Raw genomic sequence first — 12,442 nt, forward strand, 5'->3', positions numbered from 1 at the left:
TCGTGCTGAGTGAAATAAGCCAGACTCAGTCAAGGGTCAAATGTTTTCTTTCACATGTGGGAGAAGAAATGAAGAAGAAGATAAAGGAATTGAAAAGGGATCTCATGAAAATAGGAAGGAAACTAATAGGGGAAGAGGTTGGAGGAGGGAGGAGGGGAGGGCATAGGGAAGTCCTGGGGAATGAAATCTCCCAAACTATGCTCTGTCCATGTGCAAACATGATACAATGAATCTCACTTGTATAATTATAATGTAATAATTAAAACAATAATGGAAGGGAGATCAATCAGTAGAGTAGAGCAATCAGATGGGGGAGAGAGGAGGGAAGGGAAAGAAAAACTCTTGGGGAATGAGACTGATCAAATTATGTAATGTGCATGTGAATATGGCACAGTGAATTCCACTCTTATGCATAATTACGATGTACAATAAAAAAGGAATCTGTTCTTTTTGCTCCATGTAATCAGCCCCATTGGCTGACAGGCATTTGTCTTAGACTTGGTAAAATGAAGTCAGGGGAATTTAGTCCAAGATGGAGAACAGATGAATTAGGAATGAAGGCTTGATAGCCTTGAAGTGTTACAAACAGCAAAAATGATCAGTGAAGAGGTTTGTGGAGGGAAGAGCAGGCGTCAGAGGCTGCCACTCTGGATGGTCTTGAGCCAGGGGTCTTAGTGCCAGATTGTCACAGTTAGCCTGACACTTGGGCAAGACACCCGCCTTCTCTGGGAATCGGCTTCTTCTTCTGTAAGTAAGGATATAGGATCAGAAGACCTTTGGGTCCCGTCCATCTCTGACGTAGGAATCTGAGGGGCCTTTAGGACTCTACAGGAAACAAAAGTGGAAATGAGTTTTGTGTTTGGGTTCTGGGTGGAACATAGGAGTTGGGTGGGGGAAATGTCACTGAGGATGATATATAAGAGGTAGTTTTGGGAGGAAGGCATAGCTTGACCCTTTGTCATCTGTACCTTCTATTTCCAGTTTCAGCACCTTAGAACGGAACAGGACAGAACAGGGGAGGTGAGTTTCATGCCCGAGCGGTGGTTTTCATGTCTACAACTCTGAGCAAAACCTGGGAGGAGCCAAAGGCACCTGCTCAGAGCTCCCTTGAGCTACCCTGACTTTTCTGACCTCAGGGAGCCCTCTCTGAGGAGCCTGCTCTGGAGTATCAGTCTGGCTAGAGTCCCTGTCACTGGGGCAGCAGTCAAGACCATTCATTAAGGAACACACATGTCAGAGAGCATCAGGCGGACACCAGTGCATTTTGTTTGAATCTTTACTTTCAATTGCAGACAATCTTTTTCCATTTCATTACAAAAGTACTAAACAAACACGGACAGGAGAGGAAAACAGACGTTCGCAAACTATGTACCTTCAACAGGCACCTAACCATCCATCACCAACACCCATGTGCAGGGCGGAGGATTCCCAGCCCTCAGAACTACGCCATAAATGCATGATCTTTTTATTTCATATAAAAATGACCAACGGGAAAAAAATTCAGGCCACAGGTTGGCTTTGCACACTCTGGCCCTTCCCAGTAGCCTTCTCTCTGGCCAGCAAGGGAGGCAGAAGCAGCCCAGCATCTCAGGAGTTCATCAAGACAAGACACTGGACATGGCGGAGAAAGCCAGGAGCGCCAAGTCCTCTTGCTTTTCCAGGCTTGGAGGGGAGGTGGCCTTGCGTGGCTCTGGCCCAGCAGCCAGGTGGCATGGCCAGGTGCCCTCCTGGGCAGGTGGTGGGCTCCTTGCCCAGGCTGGCCGGAAGGGCTTCTCTGTGCTTGCCTATCTAGGGAGCCGTGATCATGTGAGCAGCTGTCCAGGCCTGGCAGTATTTTTTGTTAGTCCCTCTGCACCTCTCTGGGAGGGGGCCCTGTCAGTCCACGGTGCCGTTGTAGGATTTGTTGAACTTGTTGAAGGTGAAATCCACGGTGTGAGTGGAGATGGGCTTTCTGTAGAGGGGGTTTGAAGCCTGCAGGGTGTGATGGTAAGAGGACTTGTATTAGTTCTCCCACGTAAACCAACAGACTAGATGCCCTTCCCCTCATGGTCAGTCACCAGGAAGGGGGCAGGCAGAGCATGCAGCTGGGGGGCCACCATCTGTGCTCTAGGGCTGGCTCTGCTTCTGACTTGCTCTGTGTCCCTGGGAGAGTCTCTTGCCTTCTCTGAACTTTTACTCTTTGTCTCTGAAATGAGGCATCGGGTCAGAGAGTCTCTGAAAGCCCTTTCCAATTGTGACAGACACTCTCTCCTGGGATTCAGCGGGGGCTTCCCGTGTGCTCAGGCCTTCACAAACTTGCAGTCTGCCTGGGGAGACGAGGCTCCCTCAGAAGAATTTCCTAACAGACCACAGCAACTTGCTTGAGCTGCTCTTCCGTGTGCCCCCTGTCTCTGAGCTGTGTGGACTCTCTGCTTGAGCTGTGCCAGGTGCCCCTGCCCCACAGCACTCCCAGCCTGGGCCTGGGGCAGGACTCTGTGTAGAGGGGCCCTCTGTGCTACAGTCACGCACTGTCATTGTCTAGACTGGGCACAGCCCTGTGGGTGTCAATTCTTTATTTTTTTATGCTAAAGATGCCAGGGGACCACTCTTACTAACACACGGCTGAGCTCAGACCTGCCACCAGGCTGGAAGGCTCTTCTGCGCCCCCGTCCCCTCTGCTTACCATCTCATAGCGTGCCCTGGAGCGTTCACTTTGGAACTTGGCAAATTCTCTTCGGTCATGGATGGTGACAAGCAGCTTCCAGATGGCCAGGAGTGCAATCCCAATCAGGAGGATGCTGCCGACCACGGCCAGCAAAATGGTCATGGCGTTGGGGGCAGTCCCACACTCTGAAAAGAGACCAGGAACATGGGGGGTTGGCAAAGCCACCAACATCTTGTGCCCCTCCTGCCCCCAGCCTCAGGCACACCTGAGATGAAAGGTGTGCCTCCCCCAGAGCCTTCTCCTCTGCCTTCTCCTAGATCCCCTGGTGCCTCAGGGTGACTGACCAGATCCCCTGGTGTCAGTGTGACTGACATTGGTGGGGGGGCAGTTTTCCCCAATGTGCAGAGAGTGAAAGATCCAAAGAGGGGCAGTGACTGTTCCAGGGCCATGTGGCTAGTCAACAGCAAAGTCTCCATGAGAGCCCTGGTGCACAGCTGCATGTCCCCTAACAGACCACGCCCTCGCCTTGGCCCACCCAAGCTCTAGTACAGGACGCTAGACCATGGCTCAGTGTTCATGTCTGTGGTCTCAGGGACAGACTACAGAGAAAGGGGGCATGAACCATTTCCACAAGGGCTAGGCTGGCCAACATTTCTACACCCTTAGTGTGAAGGAGCCCCTTGGATCAAATATGCTTCTTTTCTTTTTCTTTTTTTTTTTGAGGGGGGGATGCGGGTGTGGGTACCAGGGATTGAACTCAGGGGCACTCAACCACCGAGCCACATTCTCTAAATAAAACACCCCTGTGTTTCATTTAGAGATAGGGTCTCACTGAGTTGCTTAGAGCCTCACTTTTACTAAGGTTGTCTTTGAACTTGCAATCCTCCTGCCTCAGCCTCCCGAGCCGTTGGGATCATGTGTGTTTATTTTCAACAATCACAGAGACAGTGCTTGAAAACAAAGCCTTGTTCTGACAGGCACATGTCCTGGATTGGGACTGCAGTTCCCTGGGTCTCTGGCCATGGAAAGCAGGCCAGATGATTTGGTTCAATTTGGAATAAGCGTTTACAATGCTGTGAATTGAAGAGAGCAAAACTTTTTCAGCTCCCTTCCCTCCAGAGAAGAATAAAAGTGGATAATCTAGAAATCCCAGTTACTTCAAGGCTTTGGTCCTTGGGCTCAACACGCAAGGCTGAGTTGTTGGTGTTCAAATGAAAGTTGGGCCCCTGCAGTGGCTCAGGACGCTGAGTGTGGTGGCCAGCAGCAATACTGCCCGCGGCACTCCAACTTCCCTCCTTGGCATCCACTGTGGGAAGCCTGAGCAGCTGGCCAGGGCAGTGTGCACACCCGGATGCTCCCCGACTCGAGCAAGGGCCCAGCCCTGATGGGCCAGACCTGGCACCTCCCACCCTCCCTGCAGAGCACAAGGGCTCCTTCCTTATTAGCTCTCTGCCTCTGCCGAGATGACATTCCCGAGGGGCATGTCCTGCCCTACTATGGCTCCTGTTGCCCCCACAACTCTGCCCCCATCCCAGGCCCCCAGCTGTGTGCCCATCTTTCTTCTAAGCCTTAGGAGTCGGGCAATGGTGGCCTTAGATCCTGATCTTCACAGTGAACTGTATCCCTGGTTTGGGAAGGATGGTGAGGGGGGCGGTGGGGAGGGAATGAGCCATAGCCCCAGAGCAGGGAACAGCATCAGACACCTGGACCCAGGGGCTGGGCTCCCACCTACCTGGCTCCCTCAGCACCGTCAGGTTGGTCTTCCCACTGGGCAGGTCTGCATAGCTGAACGTCATGATGCAGTCCTTGGCAGTTTTATAGAAGCAAAGCACAGCCTCCTGGTCATCTTTGACTAGAAGAAAAGCAAACAGCCTGTCTCTGGGCAGCCCAGAGCTGCTGGTGGTCAGGGCGGGGAGCGGGCACCTCAGAGAAGGAAGATGAGACAGAGGGCTGAGAGGGGTGGCGGGCTTTCCAATGAGTTCAGGTGCCTCACATTGGGATCACAGTCCCGGGGGTGAGTTTATTGCTCTGAGTTTATTGCGGTACGTGGATCACATCAGAGTCTTCAGCCCTCTAAAGTGTTTGCTGGGGATGAGGTGAAGAAAGGCAGCCTTGAATGGATGTGGGTGGGAATGGGTGAATGGAGTCGATGGAAATTAGGAGGATAAAGAAAAGAAAAAGCCACCCTGACCGCTTCCTCTCCAACCCCCAGTCCACTTGGGTTGAAAGCAGGCTACAGAGGCCAAGAGGCAGCTCTTCCCTGAGATGTAAAACCAAAGGTGAGGAGGATGTTTGAATGCAAGGCTGGTCTCCTGGGTGATGCCCATATCCAAAGATAAAGTGAGCCAGTGGTGGAGGTCGGGCCATTCCCTGGCCCTGGCCTGGATACCAGCGGGCCTCACTCCCCAGAGTTAAGCCCCTTCCTCCCTGTCCCATGCTGCCTTTGACCTGTGGGAAGGAGTCACCGTCCCTTGTCTAGGCATGGCATTCTGTGGCTTCCCTGGGGTTACAAGACTGATTTTATTTTCCCCCAGTACTGGGGATTGAACCCAAGGCTTCCTGAATGCTAGGCGAGAGCTCTGCCACTGAGCCACATCCCCGGGCCTTTGTAGTTTTTATTTTGAGGCAGGGTCTTGCTAAGTTGTCCAGCTGGCCTCTCCCTTGTGATCCTCCTGCCTCAGCTTCCTGAGTCCCTGGAATTACAGGCATGTGCTCTGGTGCCCAACTGCAAGACTGATCTTTAGGAGAGAAAGGAACTAGAGAAAAAGGGTGAGCAGGGAAACAAAGGAAAAGGAAATTGGGCAGCAATGACAGGTTGGCCTGAGCAGCAACCAAAGGTTATATGACATGAAATGCTTTTCCACTCTTGCCCTTTGAACCTAGTGGATCAAAGGAGTTTGAACACAGGAGCTGATACATGAGTGTGGTTATCAAACACAAAGGTCTGGACTTTTTTCTCAGCCCCTTCTCCAATGCCTGGGCTTCATGAGGGCAAATGTTTATTTTAAAAGCCTAGGAAAAGGGTAAATGATGAGCTGGAACATGAACTTTATCTGCTGATTCACCTCAGAGAGCTCGATTGTGAAGCAGCTGTGCATGGACCAAGAGAATCACTTCAATGGACGCTAGAAGGCCGCTTTTCTTCTTTGGCCACTTGTGCCTGGCTCTGGGGAACTGGCCCTGGGTCTGCAGGCAAAATGTGACATATACCAACCAGGCCCCAAGTGGCAAGTCAGAGGATGGGTAGGAAGATGGTATCTCAGGGACTATGGTGAGCTCCCTGCTGTCCCCTCAGGCATAACATAAGCACCTGGCATAAAGTAGGTGCTCAAGGAATATGTGTGGAATAAATACAAGACCTGACATTCTCTGAGGCCATCATTTAACCAAGCAGACAGTCAAAATCAGGGAGGTGGGTGAGCTGGGGTTGTGGCTCAGTGGTTGGGTTCAATCCTCAGCACCACATAAAAATAAATTAATTTTTATTTTTACAAAGGTATTGTGTCCAACTACAATTAAAAAAAATCAGGAAGGTGGGAACAAGGAAGTCTACAAGAGGTAAGCGAGGACTGAGACAGACAAGAGGCAGGGGCCGGGAGTTTGCAGAAGCTGGAGTCAAGGCAGAGGCAGGTCTACAGCAAGAGGTCTTTGGGGGCACATTCACTTTCCAGGTATGTAGTCTCTTTTCCCTCCTTCCATTTTAACCATTTAAAAATACAGAGTCAGTTTTAGTAAATCACCATGTTATGTAACCATTCCCATTAATGCCAGACCATTTCCATCATCCCCAAAAGAAATCTATACATATTAGCAGTCAATGCCAATTTCTCCCTCTCCACAGTCCCTGGCCATCCCCATCTCCACTCTGTCTCACAGGCTCTCTCTCTTTGGGACATTTCAAATAGAATTATGGAATGCTTTCTCCTGTTGGCATTGTTTCACTTAGTTAATGTTTTTGAGGCTCACCCACTTGTCACATCATCAGCTTTTCACTTCCTTTGATGACCAATGTGATTCCACAGCATGGACAGGACACATTTTGTTTGCCATTCAGGTGGTTTCAAGTTTTGACTCCTGTGGACTAATGCTGCTATGGGCATTTGTGTGCAGGTGTGTGTGTAGACCCAGTTCTCTTGGGTATAGACCTGGGATTCAAATTCTTGATCATGTAGGGAATCAAAGCTAAACTTTTGGGGAAGTCGTCAAGCTATTTCCCAATGCATCTGTACCATTTTACAGGCTTGGGGACTCAGCCCAGGGTCTCTATGCAGAACCAGAAGTCATGCCAAGGAAGCCTAGGCTGGACTTCCTAACTCGGGGTTAAGCCCACCCTTCTCTCCTCAGAGGAGGAAATCCCCAGGGGTCTACAGAGATCCCCAGCGGCACCCTGTCCCCACCTTGACACTCACCGATGGTGTCCACCCACGTGATCACCTCGTCCTTGCACAGGTGCTGGCAGGTCTGATTGTCAGGTTTCCCTGAGTGAAGCAGCAAGCACTCAACACAATCTCTTTGGAAAAAGAGGAAATAAATGTGGCTGTTAGATTCTGTGTGACAGTCCCACGTGCGTAACCACCCAGTTTCCGAAAACACAGGGCCTGAAGGCTTAGCTGGTCCCAATTTCAGAGTTCTAGTCTCAGGGACTCTCTGCTCTGCCTTCTTGCTTCTGTTAGTGGGCAGCCCCAGGGTCCGTGGAGGGACACAGGTCAGCTTACAGTTGTGTCTGGTCTGGGGAGTCACCGTGCCTATAATAGACCTTTGGAATTCTGACGACAGGAGCCAAATCCATCTGCATTCTACCCATGCTGAACACCTGGCTGAGGAGATGGCTTCAAGCAAGAGGTTTCTGGGGGATAAAACTAGTCCTGGCCCTCTGGAGGCTCCTCAAACTTCCATGGCCAGTGCTTGATGCCCCTGCTTTGTCCCCGTCATCCCCCGGGCAGGGCTCCGGCCCCTCCCACACACTGGACTCACCCAACCACACCACAAAAGCCACATCTCTGAGGCTGGGGCTTCCTGGGCAATTCTGGCACCCATGGAGGGCTGAGAACCACTGTCTCAGGGTCCTTCAGGCTCCAGTTCCTTCCCCCTCCCAGGTGGAGCCCTCCTGCCAGGATCCCTAGGGCCTTGCTGGACGTGTACCTGGTAACTGGTCTACGTTAGAGTCTACCCAGGCTACGGAGACCCCACGTGGTATAACAGGGGCCTCTTTAGAAGAAGGATGAGAAGCCAAAGAGAGGCCCTTTGAATTCCTCTCCTCCCACCCCAGATGCCAGCTGAATCAGACAGTGTGTGAAAGCGCTTAATGACAATGCCCCCAGGTGAGTGGTTGTCACCACACTTCACACAGTCAAAACCTGATTCAGACATTCTCCCCCCATCTGAGGTCACCTCAAGGAGACCAGACCTCTGAAGGTGCAGGCTGGGAAGCAGGCTTTGGCGGAGGAGTGTAACACTGGGGGGGGGGGGCTATCTCTGAGGGTGGGCTGGGGAGCCACACAGAGCACACATAGTTAGCAGGGAGCAGCTAACTCCAGGCAGGAGAAGGTCAGGCCAAACAACCCAGCTGAGGGGTCGCAGGTGGTCCTCAAGCCAGGTGGGAGCCCCCAGGAGAGTGCCTTTGGAAGCTGGGTTAGGGCTCAAATCTCTGTGTCCCTGTGACTGCTGTTGGCCCCAGAGTGAAGGGTGACCTCACAGCACCTCAGCTACACAGGGACAACTATCCTGCTCATCCCAAGACCTGTGGGGACCCGGGGAGCTACATGTCTGGAGATCCCTTTGGCAAACTGTGGAGAGATTGCACGTGGCCTTTATTATCTGCTCTCTTTTTTTTTAACATCTTATTTTACCTTCATTTACTTCTCTTTATTTTATTTTTATGTGGTGTTGAGGATCGAACCCAGTGCCTCATGCATGCTAGGCAAGCGCTCTACCATTGAGCCACCACCCCAGCCCCTATTATCTGCTCTTTAATTCCAGGGGATGGAGAAGCTTCTAGTGTGGGGGCTGCAAAGTGGGACATGAGAACAGGATGGGAGCTTGTGGGTCATTGCAGCAGGTCCCCTTGCAGGGGAGGCACATGAAGCCCAGATGGTATTTATGGCAGAGCGGGCCCCACACCCAGGCGTCCTGCCTCAGACACACCCCGCCCACTTCCTCGATATGATTAAGGAATGGGCAAAGAGTGGATCAGGGAGAGAAAGTGGCCAAGCCTTTCTAATGAGAGTAATGATATGCTTGAGCATTCAATCATCCTGGAATTGTTCACAAAAATCCCACTCTCCTAGGCCTCAGTGTGCAGAGGCATTCTGGAGCTGGGAACCTGAGCGTAAAGCCTGCATTTCTTCTGACAGTCCGAGCCCTAGACAGTAGGCAGCGGGGGCTTGGCTGGGGGCTGGGCAGGGTGGCTCCAGGGCTGTTCATTCAAGTTGGCCTGGCTGGCCCTTTGGCCAGCCTCCTGGATTAACCCACAGCAAACGGGATGGCTGCTTCCGGTCAGGCTGGGATCTATAGGGCCTCTCTGCCCTGCTGTCTTAAACTACAGCCCCAGGTGCCCTCCAGGAAGGACTCCCTAATTATCCAAGTGGACGTATCAGTTTAGCTCATGCTGCCCACACTGGCTGAAACTTGTGTTATGTATTAAAGTAAGTCTGGCCTTTTAAAAAAACAAGTTGCCGAGAGAGAGACTTTGCTCAGAGCCTGTTAATTGAAATCAGCTGGCGCCCAGGGTGAACTCACCCAAAGTGAAGGGTGTGTTTGGTTAGTTTTAGAAGGTGGGGACTGGTTGCCCTGAAACCACAGGAAAAAAAAAGAAAAGATGCAGGACATTCGAAGCCTGATGGCCCTCAGCAAAGCAGCAAGTAGAGAACTGGCCTGATATAAGTCACTGTCAAAAGAACTTTGTTTAAAAACAAAATTTTAAAGTTGCAACTAGGTTGTGAAAGAGAACGAGGATCAGTGTGGTCTAAAGACAAAGACAAAGGAACAGTAATGCGTCCTTACGGCGTCCTTGCTCTCCTTGCCCCTTTGGTGCTAATAAATCATCAAGTCTATGTCTTCTGGGTAATAAATACTTTCAACATTTAAAGCGATGGCTGTTTTCCCCTGAGGACTTTTAACAGACCCAAGCCAATCCTGTACTGCCCTGCGGCTCCGTAGGAAGGGAAGACTGAAGTTTGGGCTCCTTTTTATTAATATGTCCTGTGTGACGTCCTGGGTTGCCCCCACTCTGCGTAAACCTCATACGCCCCAAGGTCTGAGAGCAGCACTCCCGAGGTCTCTGCTAGTGGGAGTTGGAGGCGCATCCTTTGGGTACAACATGCTGTGATGGCTGTGACTCCAAGCTCACGTGGGGACAGCTATTTGGGCTCCAGTCCAGGACACCAATCTCCTTCCCAGTCTGTTTCTATCTGGATCTCTGTGTCTTCAGTTTCAGCAGGTCTCAAGAGGATCTGGCTTCCCTCTCTCCGACGCACCCAACCCCTCCAATTAAACAAAATAAGACCCTGCCTGTCCATCTTGCCTTTCCACCATTATCCGCACTTGGGCTTATCTGTGGCAAATATCCAGCCCGAGGCCCTGCCACCAGATCATTTCTAAACACAGACTGACCAGCAGCCACGCGGCCCCAGGGAGCATGAACTCTTCATGTCCGCCTGGGCCAGGCGTGTGGAAGGGAGTTCTGCCAGCAGAAAACCACCCAGTTGCGCTCCCCAGCCAGAGAAACACTGTCTGTGTTGTTGCTGCTGTCATCTGTCTGGGTCCCTGCTTCACCCACGCCCCACACACCCCGGCTTTTCAGCTGCTTCACCAGCAAGTTTCAAGAGCGAACGTCACTCTTGCTTTCCAGGGAGCACCACGGCTTGAGCTCTGTGACTCCCCGCCTCGAACTCTGGTAGGGTCAAGGCAGGGCCATGGGGAGGCCAGCGTGCCAGGCCGGGCCACTGAAGGCCCAGTCGTATCTAGAGAATTTCTACATTCGGCAGCAGCACAGAGCCCAGGGCCGGCGCTCCATTATCAGTATAAATGGAGCAGAAAATTCAAAAGCCATGGCGCTTGTTTCTGGCAAGCCTTATCTAGGTCGGGTGCCTTTCTATCCCATTTACCTTCTGATTATGTTTTGTTTCGAGCAGCAGTTCCCATACGGTGTTCGTGAAACCGTGTTGGGAGATGTTAATGGGGAGGATGGAATTCATCTGGGAAAAGATGCATACCGCATTTCCTTTGGAGAACACACAATAGCACACTCAGAGCTCTGAGAAGGCACTGCATTTAGTACCAACACCAGTTTAATTTCATTCAACTCTGTAATCTAGTAATTTTTAAACTTGCTTAGGAAGAGAATAGCAGTCTTGTTTGTGTGTGTGTGTGTGTGTGTGTGTATGTGTGTTTTCTTCTTCTTACAATATACCCATGGAATCAACATTTCAAAGCTATCATTTCAGTGACTATTAGAAAGAGTTTTGTGGGCAGTGGGGAGTGCAGCTGGCTGGCCCTGAGGGCAGCCTGGTTGGAAGACAGGCATGGGCTGAGCGCGGGGCTGTTACCTCTTGGTGCTGCAAGCGTCTGGGCAGGTTGGACACTTCTCACATGTCTCCCCAAAGGCTCCGGGCTCTGTGCACTGGCATTGCCCACAGATGCAGTTCCCACGGTTGCTACAGATCTGCCCATCCTTGGCCTGGCACGTGCTGATGTCTGTTGAGCAGTTACAATTGTCCCCAATGTAACCTGCATGGCACTTGCATTCTCCGCAGTGACACTCACCATGGCCTGAAAGAGCACATGAGACACATCAGGGCTACCCTTCTTTATGCAGGAATACATAATTTCCCAGTACCGGCCATGTGTCAGCCTAGGGATACCACAGAGAACAAGACTGCCCGTGGAGAGTGTCGGGAGAGAAAGCCAGAGAGGGCCTGGTGCTGACATGGAATAACATGCTGGGCCTGGCGGGGTCTGGGCTAGGGTTCCAAGTGGTCCAGAACTTGACCAAGTCATGCCACAGGATCAGATTCAGGAAAGCTTTCTGACTCAGTTGTTGTATGAGTCATGGTCCCCAAATATGTCTACACCTTAATCTCCAGAACCTGTGAATGTTACAAGGTGAAGTTTGGCAGATGAGATTACATCAAGGATTTTGAGATGAGGAATCCTCTGTTTTGTCTAGGCAGCCCTAAACTCAGTTGCAATGTTCTTATGAGAAAGAGCAAAGGAGGTCCAACTACAGAAGGTGGTGGCTGTGAGAGACCAGAAGCAAGATGCTCCGTGGCTGGCTTTGATGACCACAGAACAAAAGGCCATGAGCCAAGGAAGGCAAAGAATGCTGCTCTAGAAAGCCAGAAGAACAAGGAGTGCATTCTCCCTGAGCCTCGGGAGGGAGTGCAGCCCTGAAAACACCTTGAGACCAGCCCAGTGAAAATGACCGCAGACTTCTGACCCCCAGAACCACAAGCAAATCAGTCCGTGTTGCTTCAGGTCACTAAATGTTAATTTGTTACAGCCATGACCAAACTTCACAGTGGTCCTCCCTCAGCCCTAGATGCTGACACCTTGCTTTGGCCTTTGTGACCTGCAGCCCCCAAAGGAGGGAGGAGCAGAAGCTGAGAGCAGAGACAGCAGCACCAACCAGTGCCCTAAGTCCTCAGGTTAGGAACCATTTGCCAGGCTTTCAACTCCACTGGTTCTTACAATAACCGGATGAGGTAGGTTTTGTTCTTCTTATCCTCATTTGATGAGCCATGAGACAGAGGCAGAAAGACAAAGCAGCTTGTTGAAGGTGGTATAGCAGTGGCACTATAG

At 51.3% G+C, this 12,442-nt stretch overlaps 1 protein-coding gene across 2 annotated transcripts in view; it reads right to left on the reverse strand.

Annotated features, from left to right (window-relative positions):
* Positions 1 to 1,260: 1,260 nt before the first annotated feature.
* The window catches only part of ITGB5 (integrin subunit beta 5), a 114,622-nt gene continuing 103,440 nt past the window's right edge, over positions 1,261 to 12,442 (reverse strand). Inside the window, exons 11-15 of one of the 2 annotated variants that reach the window (XM_081301261.1) lie at positions 11,191 to 11,413; positions 7,054 to 7,154; positions 4,377 to 4,496; positions 2,692 to 2,829; positions 1,261 to 1,971 (exon numbers count right to left, since the gene is read on the reverse strand). In XM_081301261.1, the coding sequence (XP_081157387.1) occupies positions 1,841 to 1,971; positions 2,692 to 2,829; positions 4,377 to 4,496; positions 7,054 to 7,154; positions 11,191 to 11,413 (713 nt within the window). In that variant the 3' untranslated portion in view covers positions 1,261 to 1,840. Of the gene's footprint in view, positions 1,972 to 2,662; positions 2,830 to 4,376; positions 4,497 to 7,053; positions 7,155 to 11,190; positions 11,414 to 12,442 lie in introns of both variants that reach the window. The other variant, XM_081301260.1, reaches the window with a different exon arrangement.

Source organism: Spermophilus citellus, assembly GCF_964194105.1.
Source record: "Spermophilus citellus genome assembly, chromosome: 7".
In the NCBI taxonomy this organism is placed as follows: Eukaryota; Metazoa; Chordata; class Mammalia; order Rodentia; family Sciuridae; genus Spermophilus; species Spermophilus citellus.